Consider the following 22,135-nt stretch of genomic DNA (forward strand, 5'->3'; position numbering starts at 1 on the left):
GATTTTCCAGTGCCACTATAGAGTGATTATGTTTTGTAGATAAAAACAGAGGAAGAAAATTTTGAAAGTTCCATATCAATTACTTCAATTTTAATTTTTTCATAAAAACTCATTAACATTAATTTCTAATATTTCAAAAATTAACAAAAACCAGATAACAAAGAAATGAGTACATTTAAACTTTAAATTTATATATTTGCAATATTCACAAATTATCTGCAATATTGCATCCATGCAACTGGTAGAAGGGTAATCCAAATTAAAATTAGGCCACATTTTTTGAGATAATAATTCTAATTCTTTCCAAAGAGGTATGAGGTATTGTTAATTGGCACAGAGGTCAAGACCTGTAGTTTACATCTCTATTAATTTTTCTTAAATGAGATGGCAGGGCGGGGGGAAAGGAACAAAACTAAACTGTCTAAAAAACAAAAAAATTTTTTTTCAAAGCATGTACCTCAGAAAAACAACTGCTATCATGGTCAGCTTTATTTATGGACTCTGAGGTGTAGCTATGTGTATTTATTTATTGACTCTGGCACATACATGGTCTACTTAAATTGTGGATATACAGGAATCAGGTCACTAGTCTTTCCTAGGAATATTGCTAAAGGGAGTACTCAAAACACCACAGGCAGGCTATTAAGGGGAAAAGTTCATGAGAAAGTAAAATAAAGACAGAGTATTTGTTGTTAGCACAGATAAATCACCACATAGAAATAACTGAAATACTTCTTTTTGAGTCATGAAGAGACCTGAAGTGGACAAACAAGAAAACAGCACATTGCAGGTCAATCGTTACACAAAGCTTCATCCACAAGCTACAGGCAAGTTGACTTGAAAGATTTTCACCAAAATGTCGGGAAGCGTCTTTCTAACCCATCTACACTCTCTCTGTAAGGACAAAAAATACCTTCCGATCTGCAAAATGTCTTGCTCAGAAATATTCAGCAAGGAACATAAATACTTAGTCTGCTCCTCATCTCATTGCATATAAGCTTCCATCAGCTATCACTGATTGTGCTTCTTTCACTCCAGATATCAAAGTTAAAGAAACCTACAACTTCACTGCTGTTGCAAATCTTTTTTTCCCCGCTTACAGAAGCAAAACAACCTTTTTCTTCCAGAGAAATTCAACTTCATCCTCAGCAGGTATAAACTGTTTTCTTAGTTCAGTGGTATCAGACTCACAGGAGTGGCACATAAATGCCCCATTTCACTCTACAAATAAATGCAGTCTCTGTTGCAGAATACATGAGCAGACTGTCTGGTCTCACACTTCTAGTTTTAGGGTCAGTACTTAGCATAGTGTCATGTCAATCTCTATGCGTACTTCATCTTCAGATATCTACTGAAGACTTATCACTGATGTGGCATTTTAAGACAGATTATCAAATTATTAATGTCTTCCTGACATTATTTCAGCCTATGAAAAGTAAGCTATTATCCCAAATTGTAAAAATTCTAAATTAATAAATACATAAACACAATATTAGCCTGAAGAAAAACAGAGGCTAAAAGTTTTGTGGGGTTTATTTCCTAGAAAATGAGATTTGTATCCTATGCAGTAGAGCACAACACTTCTACTCATTAATATATACAGCATTCCAGCATGGAATTAGAAATATTGACCCTTTAAGTGTTAGGGAGACCAAAATGTCTGTGTTCATGTGAATGAGCCAAGAGCCAAAGCTAATTAGTGTACATTTTTCAATTTCCTATGGCTGCCAATAACCAATTAAAATATTTTCAGTTTCATAAAGCCAACAGAGAGAAAATGGAATAAGAAGAAAAGCAATGGGCAAGACACAGTGAAAGCATTACACCTTAGCAACCTGCAGGTAAACTGGGCAAATGGACTGCACAGAGTGACTGTGACTACATAAATAATGCTAGGACAAGCGGCAAACTAACACTCGGAGAACAATCAGAGCTATTCCTACCTAAATGTGCCCACTTCAGTAAAACTTGCAGGACTCCATTTAGCTCTACAAATACTATTTGCTTAACATTCTAAGGCATGCATTTCTAATACGCAAGAACTCATTCAAAAGGACATATAAGTGAAAAAAATAATAAAAAAACCCATCAGTGTGACAGTAAAAAAACACATTGAAAATATGATATTAATAAATCTGGCAGTCCAAAGAGAAAGTCAATGCCAATTTTCATGACATGTGCAGAGCCATTATGCTGCTCACAAGATAGGTGACAATACTTTCTACAATATGTTATTGAGATTATGCCCTGGATTGCCATTTTTCAACCTCTGTTTAGCTTTATTCTAGTGCATTTATGCTCTGAAGGCAACAAAAGATGTGAAATAAAAATGACCAAGTACATTTCTGAAGGATATATACAGACCTCTTGGCACTAAGGCCTGTCTCTAGCCCAAATACAGCTTTACATGCTGGAATTAAACTGATTTGACACTGGTGGTAATTGGCAAATTTGTTTCCATTTGGTGCTTAATGAATGAGGAAAGCAAATATGTTACATAAATCTGCAAACAGAAGGACACTGTAATGAGAAGACAACACAACGGACTCTGAGATAAAGCAGCATCCTATGTTCCTTCAGATAGCCAGCAGGCAATAAACATTTTGCTTTACATTCACAGCACTGAACAACTTTTCTAGCTGAACTGTGGTAACTAAAACCTGTTAATCAAGAACCTGCTCAAACCCAATGGCAAAGACTTCCACTGGTATCAATGGGAACTGAATGAAGCACCACAAAAAGCGTGCTCCAGTCACCTCCTTCACAACAATGTATTTCGAACTACTACATTGAATACATTAACGACTGCAGATAAAAGTGTAAAACTAATCTTCTCTATGTTCCTAAACTAGTCCATGTCAAAAATCAATTGAAAACCCACAAAGATTCAAAACCATAGCATGCTAGTAACGGTTGTTAAATCCAGCACTTTTTCTTTGTGAAATGGCAAGCTATAAAATGTGAACGCAACAACAACAAACACTGTTGCATTAAACACAGACATGAATTAGAAGAACATTAAGGTGACACATACAGCTTAGGTAAATGTACTATAGGTAAAGCTTTTGAAAAACTCCTAAGAGAGCAAAAAAAAAAAAAAAAACACACCCCACCCACCCTGGCCCCCATATGCATCTGCAATTGAAAGCCTGAATCAATAAATAGGGGTTGCAGCAAACTCAGAAACTCAAGGCATGAACAGACATGCTGCCAAATCTCCTGGAAATAAATCAGTTAAAGATTCCTTCCTGCACCCTTCTTTCAAGAAACTATTTCACATGAAAGAAGAAAATTTTATTCAATTTACTGGAAGGAAAAAAGATTAAGACTGAAAATGAAAAGCATAATCTCTGTAAGAACTGACTATTAAGCAAAAAGTCACGATTCCACAATGAAGAGGGGAAAGTTTTGGGTAAAAGCCAATTCTAGTACTGCAGTGTAGTAAAATCAGCAATTGGAAATAAAAAAGAAAAAGAAATAAGAATAGGAGGAAAGGAGATAATCAATACAAATAAAAAATTATGATGTAGAAAATTAATTTGATTATATTAAGATAAGATAGGAAAAATATGTGAAAAGGCTAAGAATGACACACTGGAAATAAAAGAAACCTAATCAAAATGGTCTAGTTGAACTATTATATGAAAATGGTCAAATTACAACAATGAAAAGCAGAATGGTCAAGAAGTAATTCTTTGTCTGCATTTTGCAGGAAATAGAATTCTCAGCAAATGAGACTAATGAAATACGTAGCTTACTGATAACTGCTAAAAATGTGAAAACAGCATATACACAGAGATAAGTATTTTCAGACCAGCAGGTCATGCTCATTCAACCTAAAAACTTTGGTGAAGTTACTTTTGGTCTTCTTATTGCTCTTTTTTAATAATTTCTAAAATCACAGGCATTAGTGAGGAATGAAAGACTAACCATGTTTTATTAACATTCAAAAGGGCAAAAAGGAGGACTCAGGTGATCATAGGCTGGCCAGTGAGACACTAAACTTGTCAAACAGAATATGAAAAACACTATTGGAGTCAACTGGGAAAGAATCCCATTAAAATTAAATTCATCCACTCAAAGGTCCTGTAAAATCTGATTTCCGACTCTGATGGTTGCTCCTCAGGATTAGCAAATTTTACTGCATTCACCTCCCTGTGGCTCCACAGATGGCCTCATCAGCAACTAGAGATCCTAGAACATAGCCCTCCTGCACAGATGTCCAACAACAGCCAGGCATCGCTTCTGCATATTTCTTGCCATGGGCTTCTCCAGGAAAAGCAGAAAGGCAGTAGTGGCCTGTCTCTTCAGCTTTGGAGCTCACTCTCCTCCTAAGGTCCCATCATGCCATGTCATCTCAAACATGCATTATCATCTTCTCCTGTTGGCCCCTGCTTCTCACAGATAGCACCCAAGCTCCCCAGCTGGAGATGACCTCAGAATATTTGTCACCTGTGCATCTCTGATGCATACAGATCAAGGCTTTTCTCAATGTAATACTTTAGTCCAGATAAGTTTGTGAGCTTATTCAGCTATTTATTTAGTAAGCTGTTGTTGGGTTCAACTTTATCCTGAAGTATCAACTCAACCAAAATGTTAACCCTGTATTTCATAACAATGGCTGACCAAATCTTTAATACTTTTTAATGCTGGGACATATATCTCAAAGTATATGCCCCCAGATTTTGCATTTTGGCAGTACCCACCCACATGAACAGCCAAGCAAATCCTATGTGGTCTTGTTACCATTTCATTGCTCAACACATGAATCTTCTGTTTCTTTTCCAGATTAATCTGAAATTAAATTTAAGTGCTGCTGTTATATCTCCTCCAAAAAAAACAACAATGGGAATGTGCTTAAATAAACAGAAATTTTAGACAGTTCACACCCTTTGCAGCCTCCTTTCCTACAGTAATTAACTTTGGCACATAAAGTTTGCTGGAGCTGGTTTTTTTTTGGGGGGGGGAGGAAGGGCAGGGGTAGAAGGTAAAGAGTCTAAGGTAGCCAAAGTTTGGACTTTAACATTTTATTACTTTAAGAAACTGCAACAGCAAAATGATCAAAAGCTATGTAAGTGATCACACTAATGCTAAAAGTACTTAAAGGAAGGAGATACTAAACTCGATGGCCCACATTTTCAAAGCCAGCCTTCAGTTTCCCTCCTGTGAACATGCTGTAGTCCTCTGGTAGAGCCAATAGTTTCCAACAGAGCCCTTCCCTTCAGTGGAAGCTCACTGTACATGGGAAATTCAGAAGCAGGTTGCATAGCAAGGTAATAAGCACATAATGTCAACACATCTCTATATAAAATGCAATCTTGCTCCCATCAGCTTTTGAGAAGTGAAGGTCACGTACACAGTATGCATCTTTGCACTGTTAAATTTTCTGACTGTACTCTTGGAATGAGGACTGAGACCCACACGCTTGCCTAGCATCTGAGCAGCCCTCTCACAAGGTGAGTGCAGCCACTCAAGCGCATCCAGAAGGGCGCTGCAGTAACTCATGCAAGGCACTGAAGTTTCAGAGGCAGGGGAGAGTCCTCCACAGACCTGACTGCTGCTCCAAGTGGTACTTCTCTAGGACTTCTTCTGTATCATGGTTATCAGCCTCTGGCCAGCTGGTAGCTCCCTGCCCTGCATTTCAGTGCCATAAAGGCACACACAGGTAGACAAGTTCAGCAAGGACCAAACTGCTGGCTATGTAGGATGGAAAACATATGTTTAGACAAACATTTGTTGCAGAAGAAAGGAGGAGCTCACTGACATGAGAATACAATCTAACCAGGAACCCAGAGAAGGCATAAGTTTCCATATTCTGCAGCAGAACATGTACTACTGCTAGCACAGATCAAGTGTGTCATGTCTTCAATTAAAGACAGATACCTTCAGAACACCACTCATCTGATATAATTTCTAAAGATGGCTTACACTAAAATAGCAGTGTTCTCTGCCAATGAAGTTCCATTTACCCCTGCCATTTCTCTTTTCATCTTGCCCTGAGTCAACTCCGAGGCTCCTCTGATGATGCATCAAGTTAGTTCCACTAATTTAAATGGCAAAACATTAACTCAGCACCAAGAAAACAGGTAATTTTTGTGGGGTTAGTGAACTAACTAGTGTTGCTCTGCAAGCAGACTATTACCAGAGCTGGTGCAAAGGAGGAGAAAATTGCATGGTGGAATGAGGCATGAGCAGGACAGATACAAAGCATTAGCTTTTAAAGATATTCAGGAATCCATTAGCAAGGCAGGAAAGAGAAGCAGTAGGGGGAGAAAGACCTTCCTCTTTCTGCAGCAGCAGGATGATAATTCCTTTTAGATTTAACATTAAACCATACCTTAGGTTAGGTCAGATCCATCAATGGAAGGACAGACATTGATTACCCTGAACCAAGCATTAAATGAGCAATAAAACCCAGATGAATGTTCAAAGAATATAGCACTAATTCCTGGTGCCTGTATATTCGCCCAATATGTAGCGCTCAGAGCATCCCATTAACAAGAAGCTCTCAGATGCTCCTGCTGGGAGCAGACGACAGCAAGAAGAAAAACTGTACAGTTATTTATTCCTTTATTAGAGATTCTTAAACCACTGTTAATGAATCCTTTAATTTGCCTTTCTGTTATTATGGCAAGTAGTGGTAATGGTTCAAATTAACGTTCCCAAACACACATCTAATTAAGTGAAAAGGCATACTGTTACAGCCCTTCATCAGCGAGATAAGGAGTGACTGAGGCAATAAGCCACCTCAAAGCAAGTTATAATCCTCAAAGCAAGTTTAATTAACTTGCAGGAGAACATACAGGAGAAAGCCACCATTATTAGGATGCTCTGTGTAAAAAATAATGTAAGATATGTCTAAATATATCCAATTAAAACAGAAGTTGAATAGCTTTGAGACCCATTTCTGATAAGTAACTATGTAATTTTAAAGTATAGCTGAACTATCCCAATTTGAATTTTAAAAAATAAACTACCACATCTTAAGAATGAACTCCAGCTGGGCTCCTAACAGTTCATAATTCCAAGCACAAGAGGCTTGGGAAGAGGAGGATGATTTCATTTTTCCTTCAAAAAAACAAGTTTCTTCTGGCATAATTCTTGCATGGTGTGAATAAAACCATTAAGAAAAAGAAATTTAAGTGTCACAAAAGAAGAGAAAAAAAAATGGATTAAAAAGAAAATCTAACTAATTATTTTGAACCTCAACTTTTTTGCCTCAACCTACTGGGTTTGAGACATGCTTCTAGCTGACTCGTTTTACCCAAAGAGCTGGGACACTTTTAAGAATTTTTGATTTATAAAATCTAGAGCTGGTAAATGTTTAGTGCATTGTCAGGGAACAAAGAGAAGAAAAGGCAACGCACAACTTGCCAGAGCGATTCAGACACCACTGTATCCCTCCCCCGAGCTGGTCTTTCTCCCCCCTCGATTGACCTTTCCAAGAGAGAAACAAAGAAAATGCTGCAGGACATATGGCAAAGTGCTTCCACATAGGAAAAGAAGGCAAGGTTGTTTCTTGGGGAAATCCATGAATCTCCATGCTTACTGGCACTTCAAAATACAGAAATCATTATCATATTTGATTAGATGCTAAGTCATTCTATTAAATAACACACAGAGAAATATTAATCTGAATATTTTATCAGGATTTACCAGAATAAGATAGACAAGCAGCCTCTCATTTCTTTGAGCTTACTGAGGAGCTAATGCCCTGAGAGTAATCCTTCGTTGATGCTACTTAATTATAAAAGTAAATTCTGCCCTGCCATATGGTTTGTTTTTTTTTTTTTTCTAAGAAAACAAATGAATTCTCTAGAAGGTTTCAGACTGTGAGAGAACGCAGTTGTTTTTATCTGCTAGGTCATATGTGATGCTAAGAACAATGCCTGGGGCGATTTTTAAAGATACAGTTTCATGGGAATATAGGTGCGTTGCCCTGGGTCAAAAGCCAATAGTCTTCGTGACGTACTAGCAACTGTTTTACATCCATACTGAATTTTCTGTTTAGAGTGTTTCTCATTAAACTACTTTCTTTTTTTTTTTTTCCATTTTACATAAATGTACAATCTCATACTATTTAGCACATACCTATTAAGAAAAAAAGTTCCTTTTACATTAAATCTAGAACAAATTGACAAAACACTGAAAAATCTGTCACATTCTTCAAATGCAAATTTTAAAACCCAGCAACCATAATAGAAATAATTCTTTTTCCCTTAATTCAGCTTCATAAATTGAACCGTAATCTTTGCTCATCTTCACTATGCACTTTAGGCTGTTTGATCAAAGTCAGGTAAGACAAATTTCTCCCTCTGCCTTTTCCCCTGTCTGTCCCTACCCCTCCACCCCCCTCCCCTATTTCTCAAAGGTTACTAAATGAATTTTTCTACACAGACAATGTGTGCAGAAATGTCCCAGGCAAGCAGGGCAACTGTAGGTTGTTACTGAGAACCAGGCTAAGTCATCAGTCATTTTAGAAGACGTTCCTCTGCCTCTGAAGCCCTCGCCAATGGCACACAGATATCTCCTTTTGCACAGCAGATGGATGGAAAACCAAATGACACTGTTTGAAAACCAAAGTATTACACCACTTACACTTCAGATCCAATATATGTTATTAAGCAGACCTGTTACACTGGAAGGCGTTAATGCGTTAATGACTGTCAGGTGAGCACTGGAACAGGCTGCCCAGGGGGGCCAAGGAGTCTCCTTCTCTGGAGATATTCAAAGCCCACCTGGACGAAGTCCTGTGTAACACGATCTAGGAGAACCTGCTTTAGCAGGGGGGTTGGACTAGATGATCTGTGGAGGTCCCTTCCAACCCTTGCCATTCTGTGATTCTGTGACTCTGACACAAAGACAAGCGCAAGCCTCATTAAACTTGAACATTGTGCTAGCTCCTTTTACAATTAAAGCAGCAAGTGTAATTGAACCTGTACTGTATAGCAGTATTCAGAAACTAAAGCAGTTGCTACTAAAAGGCACTGGACTTCATGGTAGGAAACGCGTGTGAGTGTGACCAAAGAAAGACACTCCCCACAGCTGAGGTACAGGACTTGTGAGGAATTTGAAAGGCAAGCAACAGAACGGACTGCAGTTACTTATTTTTATTGAGCTCAGAGAAACATGACTGTGCACACTCTAGAAATAAGCCTGTCTGAGCAAAAACCAAACTTCAGCGGGACAGCAGCCTCCCTCCCTAATGGGGGTGGTGGGAGACGGAAAGGGGGGTGGTTCCAAATCTTAGGCAACTCCTCAGCACAAGGAAAATACCAGGGTTGACTGGACAATTAAAGCGAAGGTGTGTGCTAGTAGTGGAGTAGTAACATTAGTAGATCGCTTCAGATGGTGTGAGGAAACTGAAATCAGGCTAGCAGACTCCAAATTAATCAACTCAAGACATATAGGGACAACTGGACATTTTCCTGAACAAAATAAAATATGAACCAGAGACTTCTCACAATGACTGGAAGACAACCTGCAGAGGCTGGGGGAGGAAGGGGGTGGATAAAACTGTAAAATTCCTATTTTTGCACAGCAACTACAGAATGCCTGCAGACATCAGAAGACCACGTTTATTTTCGAAAGTGGACAAGCAAGACTGATCTTAGCAATACAGGACTAGTAATTACCTTCCCAGTCATTGCCTGTTATGGCAAATACTACAGAATAATGTCCCTTTCATATATTTAAAGATCTCTATCTCAAAAGTATTTCTGTTCGTGTTTTGCTCACACTGGTAAAATGTGACAAACCTCATTGTTTCTTGACTAAATTACCCATGGCCAACTTAAAGTGATTTGGTTTTCTGCCAACACTACAGTGTAGTTTATACAGCTATTGCCTTCCTTACATGTACCTGCTGATGGATTTATGGGCAGGTGCTGCGCACACTCTCAGCCTGTGTTTTCCTGCACTACAATTCCATCCCTCTTCGTTTGCCTTTTAGTAGCCCTTCCTTACACCTCTTTCTAATTTCAATTAACCTTGTTTAAGCATATATAAACAGAATAACACACACTACTACAGTTCAAAGTCTCCCAAGGACCTCATGCAATGATATCAATGGTTCTCTATCGCTACAGGAGACACCTTTTGAGGCATCATGTGATCATTAGCTGCATGACATTGGATGCTCTGAATGGGAATCCAGTCTGGATCCCAGCTGAGATCTTCGCTACCTTGCTTATCAAGACAAACAAGTCATGAACCTCTTTAGAGGCTGTAGAACTTCAAAAATGGAAAAGAATCACCTGCAAGTGAACATCAGTGAGGGAAAAGGGATTTCAGATTTCCCAATAGCATCAAATTTTCACAACACTATTTTGTTAAGTTTCCAAGACAGAGCAATTTGGGGGAAGAGTTCACTAAGCTCCACTAAGGTGAAAAAAACCAATTATAAACTTAAGCTGAGCCAGGACACAGCTCCTGGCTGTGAAAATCTTTCCTCTGGTTTAGAATAACACCACCTTACTAAAGCAGAAGGCTAGAGGTGCTAGCATCACACTGGTTTTATTTGGATGCTGGACAAGTAAATCATAATGGGAGCACTTCTCTTGGCAGTGTACATGGAGTAAACTAAGTTTATTTGTAGCTTTGTCACATGCCACATCACAAATTTCCCTTCTCTACCATTGATTGGGTAGAGAAGGGAAAAACCATGTTAGAGGGCTACCAAATATCATTTTCACAACTGAACAGGAACTTTGAACTATTCAGATCTTACTGACACCACATTGCACATAGCTAGTAGTTATTCAGTATTGAAGTGTTAGTACAACAACATAATAAAAAAAAAAATGTTGGAATATTCTAAGATATAGAAATCAAAATATATCAATAGATATCAAAAGATATTTCACCAGGGAGGGAGGAGGAATTAACAGTGCATTCTCTTCACTGTCTTTGTGGAAGCACACTTGTAGCTTAGGACAGAAAATTAATTCTTCTAACAGCTCTTCAGATATGTGAAGCCTGTGAGGCAGATGTGCAAGAAACTTGTACTAAAATTTTATCCACAGGCCATAGCATAAATATGGTAATATTTATGTGCTTTTCAGATGGCCCTGGGTGAAAGGTAACTACAAACAGCGCACTAAAAAAAAAAAATCAGTGCAGCCAGTTGAGACTATAAAAGGCTGTAAACACCACTCCTGCAGACAAGCAGAAAACTCAACATCATATTCACAGTGAATGGATTCATTCTACCTGATAGTGGGGACCACATGCAAAACGTGCATAGTCAGTAAGATCAACACTTGCATTTTTGGGACTAGAGTACCCTGACAACTGGTTGCTGGTCTCTGAATCTATGACTCCATGACATACAATGATTTTCACCATACAGTCTGGCATAATGCTTCAAGAAGAGGAAAATGTGTAGTGAAAAAGACATACAAATATTACTAATATGTACAATTAGGGAAACCCACTGGCAAATGCAGTCATTCTAAAGTGAGGTCTCCATGGCCAAATGCAACAACGTTGTGGAAAAGCTGAGAATTTCGAATGGAAATGCAGAATAAGGAAAGAAAAAAAAAAAAAAAATAAATTTTATGAATGAGTAACAGCCAGCTATACTGGACCGCGGAAAACAAAGATTTCTGTTGTGATTTTAAAAACACTATTTTTAATTCTGCAACTTTAGCCAGAACAAGAGGTATGAAGCCCTGAAGCAGCATTAACTTATAGAGAAACCAAACAAATCCTACTGTATTGGGTCTTTTGCAAAAGTGATAATTGGCAACTGGAATTTTTTTTGAGTCACTGACTATTCAACAAAATCATCCAAAGGTTATCCCGTAGTGATTCAAGAGACTTCATCAAACCCACAAGTTTAAATGAGCATATTCTTTGCTGAGATTTGGAGCCCAGATGAACAGTATGGAGGAAGAACAGCTCTGACTTACACTGGCCGTCTTTACAGAACAGTGCCAGTTGACAGCCTCATGCCTTCATTTGGCAGCTTACAGAATAGAAGAATCAATGTGAATGCACAGGATATCCCACTTCAGGTGGTCCAGAGACATAGATACATCTCCACACTCAGGAAGTTTCACCCCTGTAGCTAAGCTACTTCCACTGGCACATGATAAAAAAAAAAAAAAAAAAAAAAAAAAAAAAAAAAAAAAAAAAAAAAAAAAAAAAAATTCTCACAGTGCATTTTAAGACTCTATATTTTGAACCTCATTTTCAACTAAGAAAAAAATTGGAAAACAGAAGTATATTCCAATGCTAAATCTAACAGAAAAATGAAGTGACTAGAACTTCATTAATACAAGAGTAAAATATATTCAGAAGGCAGATTTAACTAATGAGTTTAGATGGTTAAAATTTTTGCCAATCATAATGTTTTGCTGTACTTCATATGCCAAGAGAAGGAAAAATGGTGTTGAAGGACTGTCACTGCTTCAATATTGACACCAAAGACAGTGTCACTGTTGATCACAGCTTGCAAAGTACTGTCCTACTGTGCAAAAATTATGATTATCACCAACTTTACCACTAATTCTCCAGTCTTTAGCAGATTGTTCCTGGCATTGTACTGAATAATTATTAGAATCATCCAAGCACAAAGAGCCATATTGTGTAGCCAAATTTGGGATCATCGTAAGTTTTATGCTATGGTAACTTTTGTCATATTGTCATACAGCGTCTGCCTGTTCTACCGTATGCATCCAAAGTTTGAGAATGCTCCAGGACAGTCCTCTTACAAATGAGAATAGTGTAAGCTATTAGGATCCTTGATACCAGACACTCCATCCTGTAACTTTGGTCAGGAGTAAGAGAAATAAAAAAACATGATGTTCAATTTAGCGGGTCTGGAAGGCAGGGGAGTCGCACGAGAGCAAGCTGATGTTATAATCTGTCTCAATATTACTTATCAACAAAGAACAAAATCCAGTCTGATGCAACATGAAAAGAAAATAGATTTCTCACCTTGCTCCAGCAATAAGCTCTTTTTGTCCTGGGTCAAACGTTAACTGTGAGAAGTCCACAGCATCTTCTGCTCTGAACACACGTAACCAAGGAGCAATTTCTAAAAACAATCAAGAAATACAACTGTTACTGTAAATGTCATAGTTGTAGTACATCAGGTAGCCAACAATGCATTTGCAGATACTGTGAGGCTGCAAGTTTTCTCAGTATGGACTTTTAGGGAAACATAGGAGACTTTTACCACCATACCATGTAATTTACACTACAGGCCTGTAAAATATATAGAGCAGTAACTAAATACATGCTTGAATGAAGTATTCAAATTTCAGTCTGATTTACAAGCCAGATGTGTTTTCCCTCCTTAGGTAAAGCAGAAAACACCACAGTACAACTGCAACCCGCTGGTACGTACTCAGGTGAATTCAGATTAATTTTCCATGCATCAGAAGCAGCTGAAGACTAGGGGTTTGGGTTTTTTGCTTTATTCTTTCAAAAAGGATCTGATCAAAATGAAAACAATAAAACAAACAAGCAAATTTGACTTTTCATCATTTTCACAGTAAAAAAGGGTGAGACATGAGGGACGAAAAAGGGAAAATGCTTGACATTCAGCTGAACTTTCTGATTTTTTTAACCTGCCTTTCTTGGACCAATTTAATGCTACATTAAACAGGGCAGACAAGTGGGTGAGTTGCTGGAAAACAGCAAGGAGTTTTACTTGCATTCTGAATACAAATCTATTCCTGCTTTCAAAGTTAAATGCGCATAAATAACTGCACACCAAATCCTTAAATATTTCCACTATTAGTAGTTATTTTTCCATTCATATCACTAGCTGGATACACAATGGCGGAGCTGTATGAACACAAATGTTCCTCTGGGAACACAGCATGATTTTTTTTTTTTTTTTAAATTGCTATAATGATATAAATGGACCTTTAAAAAAAGTGCAGTTGTAAAAAAGCCTCATCCTCATATTGAAGCATTTTTATTTTTTTTTAATTTTTTTTTTAATGTAGTCACAAAGCAGTGGACCGGAATGTATGTAAAAGGTGAAGAGGGCTATGTATGTATGGCAGAACGGGCTGTGGGAACTGTCTGTTCGAAGACTATAGATGTGAAACAGTCAATAAAAAGACCAAAGGTGAGCAGATGGTCATGACCATTTAGAATATAGAGTGAACACCAACCCCCCTGATAGAGCCGTGGCAGTATAATTTTTGATACTGCTATCACCAGTTGCAGCTCAGGTTGCCAAAACCCATTCTAAGCTCCTTTCTTCACCCACGAGCATATTTTTCCTTTTTCAAATGTCTGGGTTGAAATAATCCATGTCTGGTGCCTGTTTCAGGATGATTGGTTCCTAACCTGATCTAGTTAGCAGTGTCCCTGCTCACTGCAGGGGGGTTGGACTAGATGACCTCTAGGGGTCCCTTCCAGCCCAAAACATTCTATGATTCTAATTTAAATATTAAAGTTTTAGCACAAGTAGGTCATCCATTCCTAAGGAGAGGGCCCAGGAAAAAAATGTTATTCTGTGTCAAAACGTGTTCAGCCATTGCAGAGAACCATTAAACACACTGTGTAGAAGCTGTAACATCGTATACTTTGGAAAAACAGATGGAACCATGCAGTGGAATCACTTGGGTGTCAGAAAACTAACTTCTGCATTTTTAATGACAGCCTGTATGCATCTGGGCAATTTCAGGCCTGTAATGCTAGTTTGTACATGTTCTGCAGAACCTGTAGCTAAATTCACTGTTGGTTCCATCTGCACTAGATAGGTTCTCAAATCAGGGTCTGAGCACTGGACGGGCAAGGCGATGAGGCCATATGTTAGATTAACTATGAGCACAGTTGCCATTAGCTACTACTGCAGATGCTGTGCACAGAACCTAGCAGGATTCCGTAGGAGGAACAAAAAATATAGATACACATATATGTTATAGGCTCGTGCAGCCTTAAACATACTTATTTATCTATTTATTTTTATATATATGAGGCTACACAGGCAAGCCCAAGAGAGGAATTTCTTAGCTTTTTTGTACTTGATTTTGCAACCTTAACTTTTCAGTCATGCATTTTGTATGAAACAATCAATTGCAAAGTTCTAAAAAGTTGAGAAATTAGGTAGGACATGAAGATGAGGAGATCCAGATGTAAGTCTTGAAGAATCTCACTTAGGAAAAAAAAAAAAAGAAAAGAAAAATGAAGCTAAATAAAATTATGTTTATCGGTTTATCAGCCAATTTATCTAGAATCTCCATAAATTCCCTCAGATATTTCCCACATGGACACAGAATATGCACATGGTCTTCACAGAAAAACACACACATACACTCCCAACCAGAAGCAGCTCTCAGTTCTGAAAGATGCTAAGAGGCTACTTTTCCTTTTATCAAGCACTGTGACTAGGACAGAAATGGAAGTAAAACCATTTTATAAAGTAGCAGAAATTCCAACAAAATCATAATACTGATTAATAACTGACAAAACCACAGAACAAATACCCTGCGGAAAAAATCAGGGCTTTAAAGGCAGAATAGAGTACCCAGTCTGGGAGTCATAGAATGTTTTGGGTTGGAAGGGACCCCTAGAGGTCATTTAGTCCAACCCCCCTGCAGTGAGTAGGGACACTGCTAACTAGATCAGGTTGCTCAGAGCCCCATCCAACCTGGTCTCGATGTCCAACCAAGCCAATGGGCAGAAGTCACAAGAGGGACTGAAAGGACAACCCAGGACATAGGTTTAGTCCCTTGGCTCCTACTTTCCCCTTCCACATGGTTGCACAAGCCATGGGAAGCACTGCCTTGCACATATGGGGAATTTGCACTCTTCCAGATGGCAGCCACAGCTCCCTGGGCTCTCCCTGCCTATGCTCGTGCCCAGAGGTTTCTGCCTCTGAGGTACAATCTTGCAGAATCACACACAAGTCTAATCCTAAACTGCCTGAGGGCAACTCAGGCTGTCAGTGTATTAACATTGAAATTCGTATTGCTGTGTACAAATACGCAGAGCTGAAAATGCCACTGGCTCAGCGGCAGCTCTGCACACAGGTAAAGCTACACCTGCTGCGGAAACAGCAGTCTCTGAAAGAGAGACAAGGTGAGCAGCTGAGAACAGGGTTACTTCAGCTCCATATTGGTACATCAAATGAGACTCTTGGTCTCCTGTAAAATGAGGAAAGCAGTAGCTCCCCATAGCACAGGTAAGGAAAGGGACATTTCAGTACAAAGAGTTATTGTGGCGCCAGAAGACTACAGGGAAGGCTGAGATTCAAGGACGCAATTCTCTTCCACCTGTCCTGCTGTCTCAGCAAGGCACAATAAAGCTTCAGGGTACAGCAGGCAGGTGATTGAGACCATTTCCAGGTTTGGACCAAGGGGCAGGGGCCAGGCAGGGCAAGACAAGCCCAGGCTAGAGAACAAGAAGAGAACGAGGATTTGCTAAGAAATCTCTCTGAAATCTGATTCCCCTCTGTCCCTCCAAAATATAAATTATTTTATCCTGTCTTTCTGCATTCAGCAGTGTTCTTGCTTGAGGGAATAAGATCAGGAAGAGCAAATGGCAGCTAGAGCTAGGGGGTTTTTTTCAGTAAACACTCTGAAACTGTGTCTCGTGTGTCACAGTGGCATCACGCGTCACGCAGGAAAAAGCCTTATAGGATAAAGCTACAATGTTGTGATAGTTCTGTAAGGGAAAACAAACAAAAAACCAACAACAACAAAAAACAAACAAAAAGGACAACCAAGCAAAACCCATATAGACTGTAAAAGCTTATCGGTGAAATTCTGCTTTGAGTTACACTACAGAAAACTTATGTAACTAAATCAACAGAATAATTAGATTTATTTTCATCTAAACAGCAAAACCTAGCTGAAAAGCCTTAGGTGAAACAAGACCTTTCAGTTCTGAGTTATCCCCTTAGAGTCAAAAATGCATAACAAACTATTAAAGGTCTATAAATTATTTTCCTTTGAATTAAAACCTCATGGTAAAGTAATAAGCAATAATAATTTCACTTTATTAATGGCTTTCACATAGATGCAACATGACAAGCTTTAGCAAATAACACAGCTATAGATTTTGAATACTACAATAGTACCATAAATAAATGTGTAAGTTAATTAAGCTGCCCTGCTGACACGTAACCTAGTCATACTGCTTGCTGATCACGGGTGGCAAACAGCAACATCCCCCTCCTTTCCAAGTCTAACCCTCCCCTTCCAGCATTCCCCTCCCTTTCCTCTGCCCTCAGTTCATGCGCAGCACAGTAAATACCTAACCCTTTAGTGACTTCTCTCTTCTTATTTCTGATACTGAAAGCACTTATTCAGACACACCTTCAACCTGGATTTTTTTTCTCCCCCTTTAAAACTAAGAATGCATGTTTACTGTTCTGCAGACATTGGTCTCAGACTTAAAGCTGTCCATGAAAAACTATATCACAGTATACGTACAGTCATGGCAACAGCTGGTTTCCAAGACACACTAGATCCTTTTGGTACGTTCAAGACATACTTACCCTCAGCAAAAAAAGGTTGGGGTTTTTTTTGGTTTTTTTTTAATTGCTATTACAGGACTGAAATCTGCAGGCCTTATAATTACAAAAACATTCCTGAAAGAAAATGCATGTTTTCCCATGGAACAAAAAGACGGGTATTGAAAAAGTTGGATTCTGAGAAAGCTACAGCTCTCTTTCACATGCTGTGAATCACACACTGTGGGTTTTCCTGGGGGTTTCAGGTTTTGCGGGAGGGGTTTTAATAGCTTAGATTTAGTAGGAAACAAACGTTTTTCATGGCTCATAAACCTATGGCAAAGCAAATGCACTGAAGCTCCTAGAAAAGGTCAAGGGAGTCTTCTAAAGAGCTTTAAAGTCAAAGGAGGTTAATAATCAAAGCTGGCCAGGAGAACGTTAGATACTCATACAAAAAGTCCAGAAAATCTGTCTGTTTTACTTTAAATTTAGCATCTGCCAAACAGGCCAAAGCTTGTTTGTGTTTACATTGTCTAAGGACTTGCCAGTGGCTGAGCTCTACAGTTCTTTGCAAATGAAAAGCAAAGTTCTCTCTAACCAGAGTTTCATTATTCAACCCTTCAAAGTAGAGCTACAATAAAAATAAACTGAGAAATTACTAATAAGGAATAGAGTGGTATGTTTAGAACTGAATTCAGAAGTGATACTTAATGGTAAATAACAAAAGACAATAAAGACCTCCTGATTTCACTACAAAATTAACATAGATATTAAAAATTTCAGTAGTGTTTATGGTGTATGTATTTGAAACCTCATGCCATGGTGTCCTTCTTGAAAACAGTGAGCACAAAGTTAAACATATGTGCAGCACCACCTTCTTGAAGAAACTCTGTTAGCATAATAATAATAATAATAATAATAATAATAATACCACCACCACAGTTGAAAACTAGCAGATATGCAATATTAACACAGGTCTCTGGGTGGCATCAGTACAACAAATTCACTAATCTTATAATAAGAAAATTAAAATATACTACCACATGCTGAAGTTATTTTATAATTAAATGTATCTATTCTAAGGATGATACAATAATCTCCATCTTCCTGAAGCCATATAATGATTTTAGACTAACTTAGATCTTCTCTTCCTGTAATACTCAAGTTACATTACCATCCTCTTCAAAGGCAGCAAGGCAAGTCAGAAGTCTCCACAGTGATGTGCCACATTGGCTCCATTGCATGGCCCCCACTGCCCCAGTGCCAGCCCCATTAACCCCAGGGGAATCTATTAAGTGAGGTGTCACAGCTGGCAAGAGGAGATCCACCTGTTCACTCATTCAGCACACCCTGTTTCAGGATATATTTGCAACCTTTGCTCTTCAAGGACACAGTTAGGTGCACTTGGAAACACTCTGCTGTTATGCTTCAGGACTCCATTGTCCCTAAGCTATTTTAAAACTAGGACTGAGGAAAACCAGATTTTCTTCGGTCATTTCCGATAACAATTCAGTGTGATTGTTGAGTCCTCATTTTAAAATTCCCATTACAACAGAAATATATCAATGAATAATAAATTTACTCGGAAAAACTTAAAGAAAACAAGCATTGCTCTGTGTTGGAAAAAAAATAATAAAAATGGCATGCGAGCGCCTGTTGCATCTTTTACAATTCAATTGTGCCTATACTTTTTTTCTTACATTTCCAATCACCAGTCTTTTCTAGCTCTTTCACTGTATTCTCACAGAAAGGCATTAAACACACCCTTGCTGGTGAAGCATTGACTCACTGCAGATGAAAGGAAAATAGGTACCACAGCTCGAGCAAAGGAATGAAATAAGTGCAAATACTACTACATAGCTTCCAACAAAAAAAAAAAAAAAAAAAAAAAAAAAAAAAAAAAAAAGGACTCCATCATGACAGTTCAGCCAAAGAATGGCTGCACTACTTGAAACCAACCACAATTCACCCCTGCTTATCCGAAAGGGGTTGTGGCTTAGTTTGTCAACACCATAACTTATTTTTCTAGGACTTAGTCAAGGCATGTGTTGCTCAGTGTTTGTGTACAATGACTCCATGTTTTACAAAATTTTGAGTAATAAGGTTTAGAAAAAAAAAATAAATAATGGGAAGAAAGCAGCTATAGTTACAAACATGTAAGTGGCAATACAAGATATCATACAGAGTTGGGTTTTCTCCTCAGATGAGCTTCTGAAAACACAGCTGCAAACAGACTCCTAGCTCAGGCATCACAGGGCTTGTCCGGTTGTCACTGTGGTGGAGAGAAACCTATGCTACACCTGAACAAACTACTGCATGCACTCCCCAGGCTGCGGTGCCACGAGGCTCCACCACAGCTATGGTGGTTCTGTTTCTGGTACATAGTGTTTAAACCCATACAAATGCAAGTTATTCTTTACATATTTGTACTTAACATACATTATTGTACATCACCTCATGACTTAGTCATTCTTTACATCTTTGTGCTTATTTTGGACCAAATTATTCATCTATCCTAGCCTAGCACTGTTGCAAAACGGGCCAGAACAGGCTCTTCCCGATGGGTATATTCTTGCTGGATGCATTAACCATGAAATCATTAAAAGTGCCACTTCTTTCAAGAAAAACAAGCAAAGACAAGACAAGCAAATCATAAACCAAGAAACTCATCTAACAAATCTAGGAAGCACAGCAAATATTTTTCCATTTTTCTTAAAGAAAAGACTCATTCTAGGAGTTAGAAGTACCCCAGCAAAAACAATACACTAATTATACTCATCTCAAAATATGAGCACGAGCATCTGCCCTGCTACTTACTATTCTTCCGTAAGGCCTGTGGTAGAAACTGAACACTCTGAAGACAGCAGCCTGGTGCAAAGAAGAGAAGGCCTGCCTGTTACAGGCTGCTTTTCCAAAACCTGTAATTCCAGACATATGCTTTCTATATGCAATGGTATGTTGGCAGCTCTGCTTCCAGGACCATACGCCTCCTTAGCTTTATGATCCTGACTGCTTAGGCAGGTTGTCTTGCAGAACTGTATCACTAAGGGACTGTGTCTTGCCCATGATGCAGAGCATTCCCCACGGGAGGTTCAGGGACAAGCCTGCAGGGAGATGCTGTAGGGTGCCTCTTGCCTAGGCTGTGCATGCAGACTCCCTATAGGATGCAAAGCCAGGAGCACTCGATATCACTATGGCCTCGCGTCAACACTCTGGGTGTTCATTAAACCTCTCTACATGGCTCCAAATGCTGTCCTCCTTTAGCATGCATTTCAGAGGCAGAGAAAATAATTATTATTTCTTCTTACAATATTAGAACTTAAAGGTAGTACTGGCATTGCATTTTAGTGCCAGAGTTGAAGTTATGTTGGCATATCCACTTTTTCATATATATGGTACAAACATCCAGATGTCAAAGCTAAGAAGGGTCATGGATGTAACAGATCTAACAGTCTTTGCTACCAGAAGGCTCTAATAATCTAAATGGAGTACACAAGAAGCAGACTGGACGCAACGTATGCAGAGAAAAGTATTACTTCAACAACAAAAAGATGACATCAGCTACCACGATTTCATGCTTCTCTGTTAAATGAAAGGATTAGAGCAGATAGGTCTGTTACAATAGTCAGTACTGCATTTTAATGAAAAAGATTTTGCATGTAGCCCTTACCATACAGAACACATTTATACCGGGGCTCTGTACACTGCTGACTTTAGTAATACAGAATTAAAAGTATGTGGACATCATAACTGGGAAACAAAAGAATATGTATTCATGGTAGCTAATCCTTAATTTTTAATAAAATTGAAAATTAAAAATATTTCTCATAAAAATTAATTATCTAGACAATACGTTGAAAAATACAGGCATACTAGTAATTAAACAGTAATTAGACAGTAAGAACTGTACAGTTTCTAAAATATGGATCCAGGAAGATATAAGAAAATAAAACATCATTTCTTCCCACCAAGTAAAAAAAAAAAAACAATTGTTTAGGCAGAGTTAGCTAATGCAGTCCAAACCTCTATAAAAGAAAATACGGAGTTACGACTTTGCCAACATGATTAAATCAGCGACCACAAACTCAAAGATTCCTCTTTTAAGTCTTACCACACTACATTTGGTTCCCCTTTGGAAACATGAAAACGTGTCAGATCTCCATCTGCAGTTCAGAGCTGATCTTTGCTTACAGGGAGGGGTAAAAAAAAAAAAAAAAAAAACAACCAAAAACCAAAACCCACCACCAAAAAATCAACCAACCAACCAACCAAACCAACCCCACCACACAAAAGACATGGGGGACTTTACAAGTATTCTTGAAATTAGTCATTTCACTGTTTCAAATGCTTAGCAGGAGATTCTCCAGAGAGAGATAAGAGGTGAATGAGATCAATGTTTTTTCACCTAAAATAGAGTACTAATTTACAGAAATTCTAGAATTGTTCACTACAGCAATACTGACTTGTATTAAGATGTGCAGGAGCTCATAAACCAGCAATGCTCCCACTGCTATATTGGCTTTAGATCAAATTCTGGTACTATCAAAGCAAGATGTTCATTTGTTTTAATTAAGAACAGGAAGGCTGAAAGAAATGCAGCCAGCTTCTAATTCACTGGGAACACTGGCAGCAGCAGTGGGGGTGGGGAGCGAAAGGCAAAGAAAGAAGAAAGAAGAAAAAAAAAAAAGAAAAAAAAAAAAAAAAACGGAATTT

At 38.4% G+C, this 22,135-nt stretch overlaps 1 protein-coding gene across 1 annotated transcript in view; it reads right to left on the bottom strand.

Annotated features, from left to right (window-relative positions):
- SEMA5A (semaphorin 5A) overlaps nucleotides 1-22,135 on the bottom strand; it is a 254,009-nt gene that overhangs the window by 218,646 nt on the left and 13,228 nt on the right. The window contains exon 2 of the mRNA XM_009638754.1: nucleotides 12,943-13,042. Coding sequence (XP_009637049.1) covers nucleotides 12,943-13,042 — 100 coding nt within the window. The remainder of the gene's footprint in view (nucleotides 1-12,942; nucleotides 13,043-22,135) is intronic.

This window comes from Egretta garzetta, unplaced genomic scaffold, assembly GCF_000687185.1.
Source record: "Egretta garzetta isolate BGI_Z169 unplaced genomic scaffold, ASM68718v1 scaffold264, whole genome shotgun sequence".
In the NCBI taxonomy this organism is placed as follows: domain Eukaryota; kingdom Metazoa; phylum Chordata; class Aves; order Pelecaniformes; family Ardeidae; genus Egretta; species Egretta garzetta.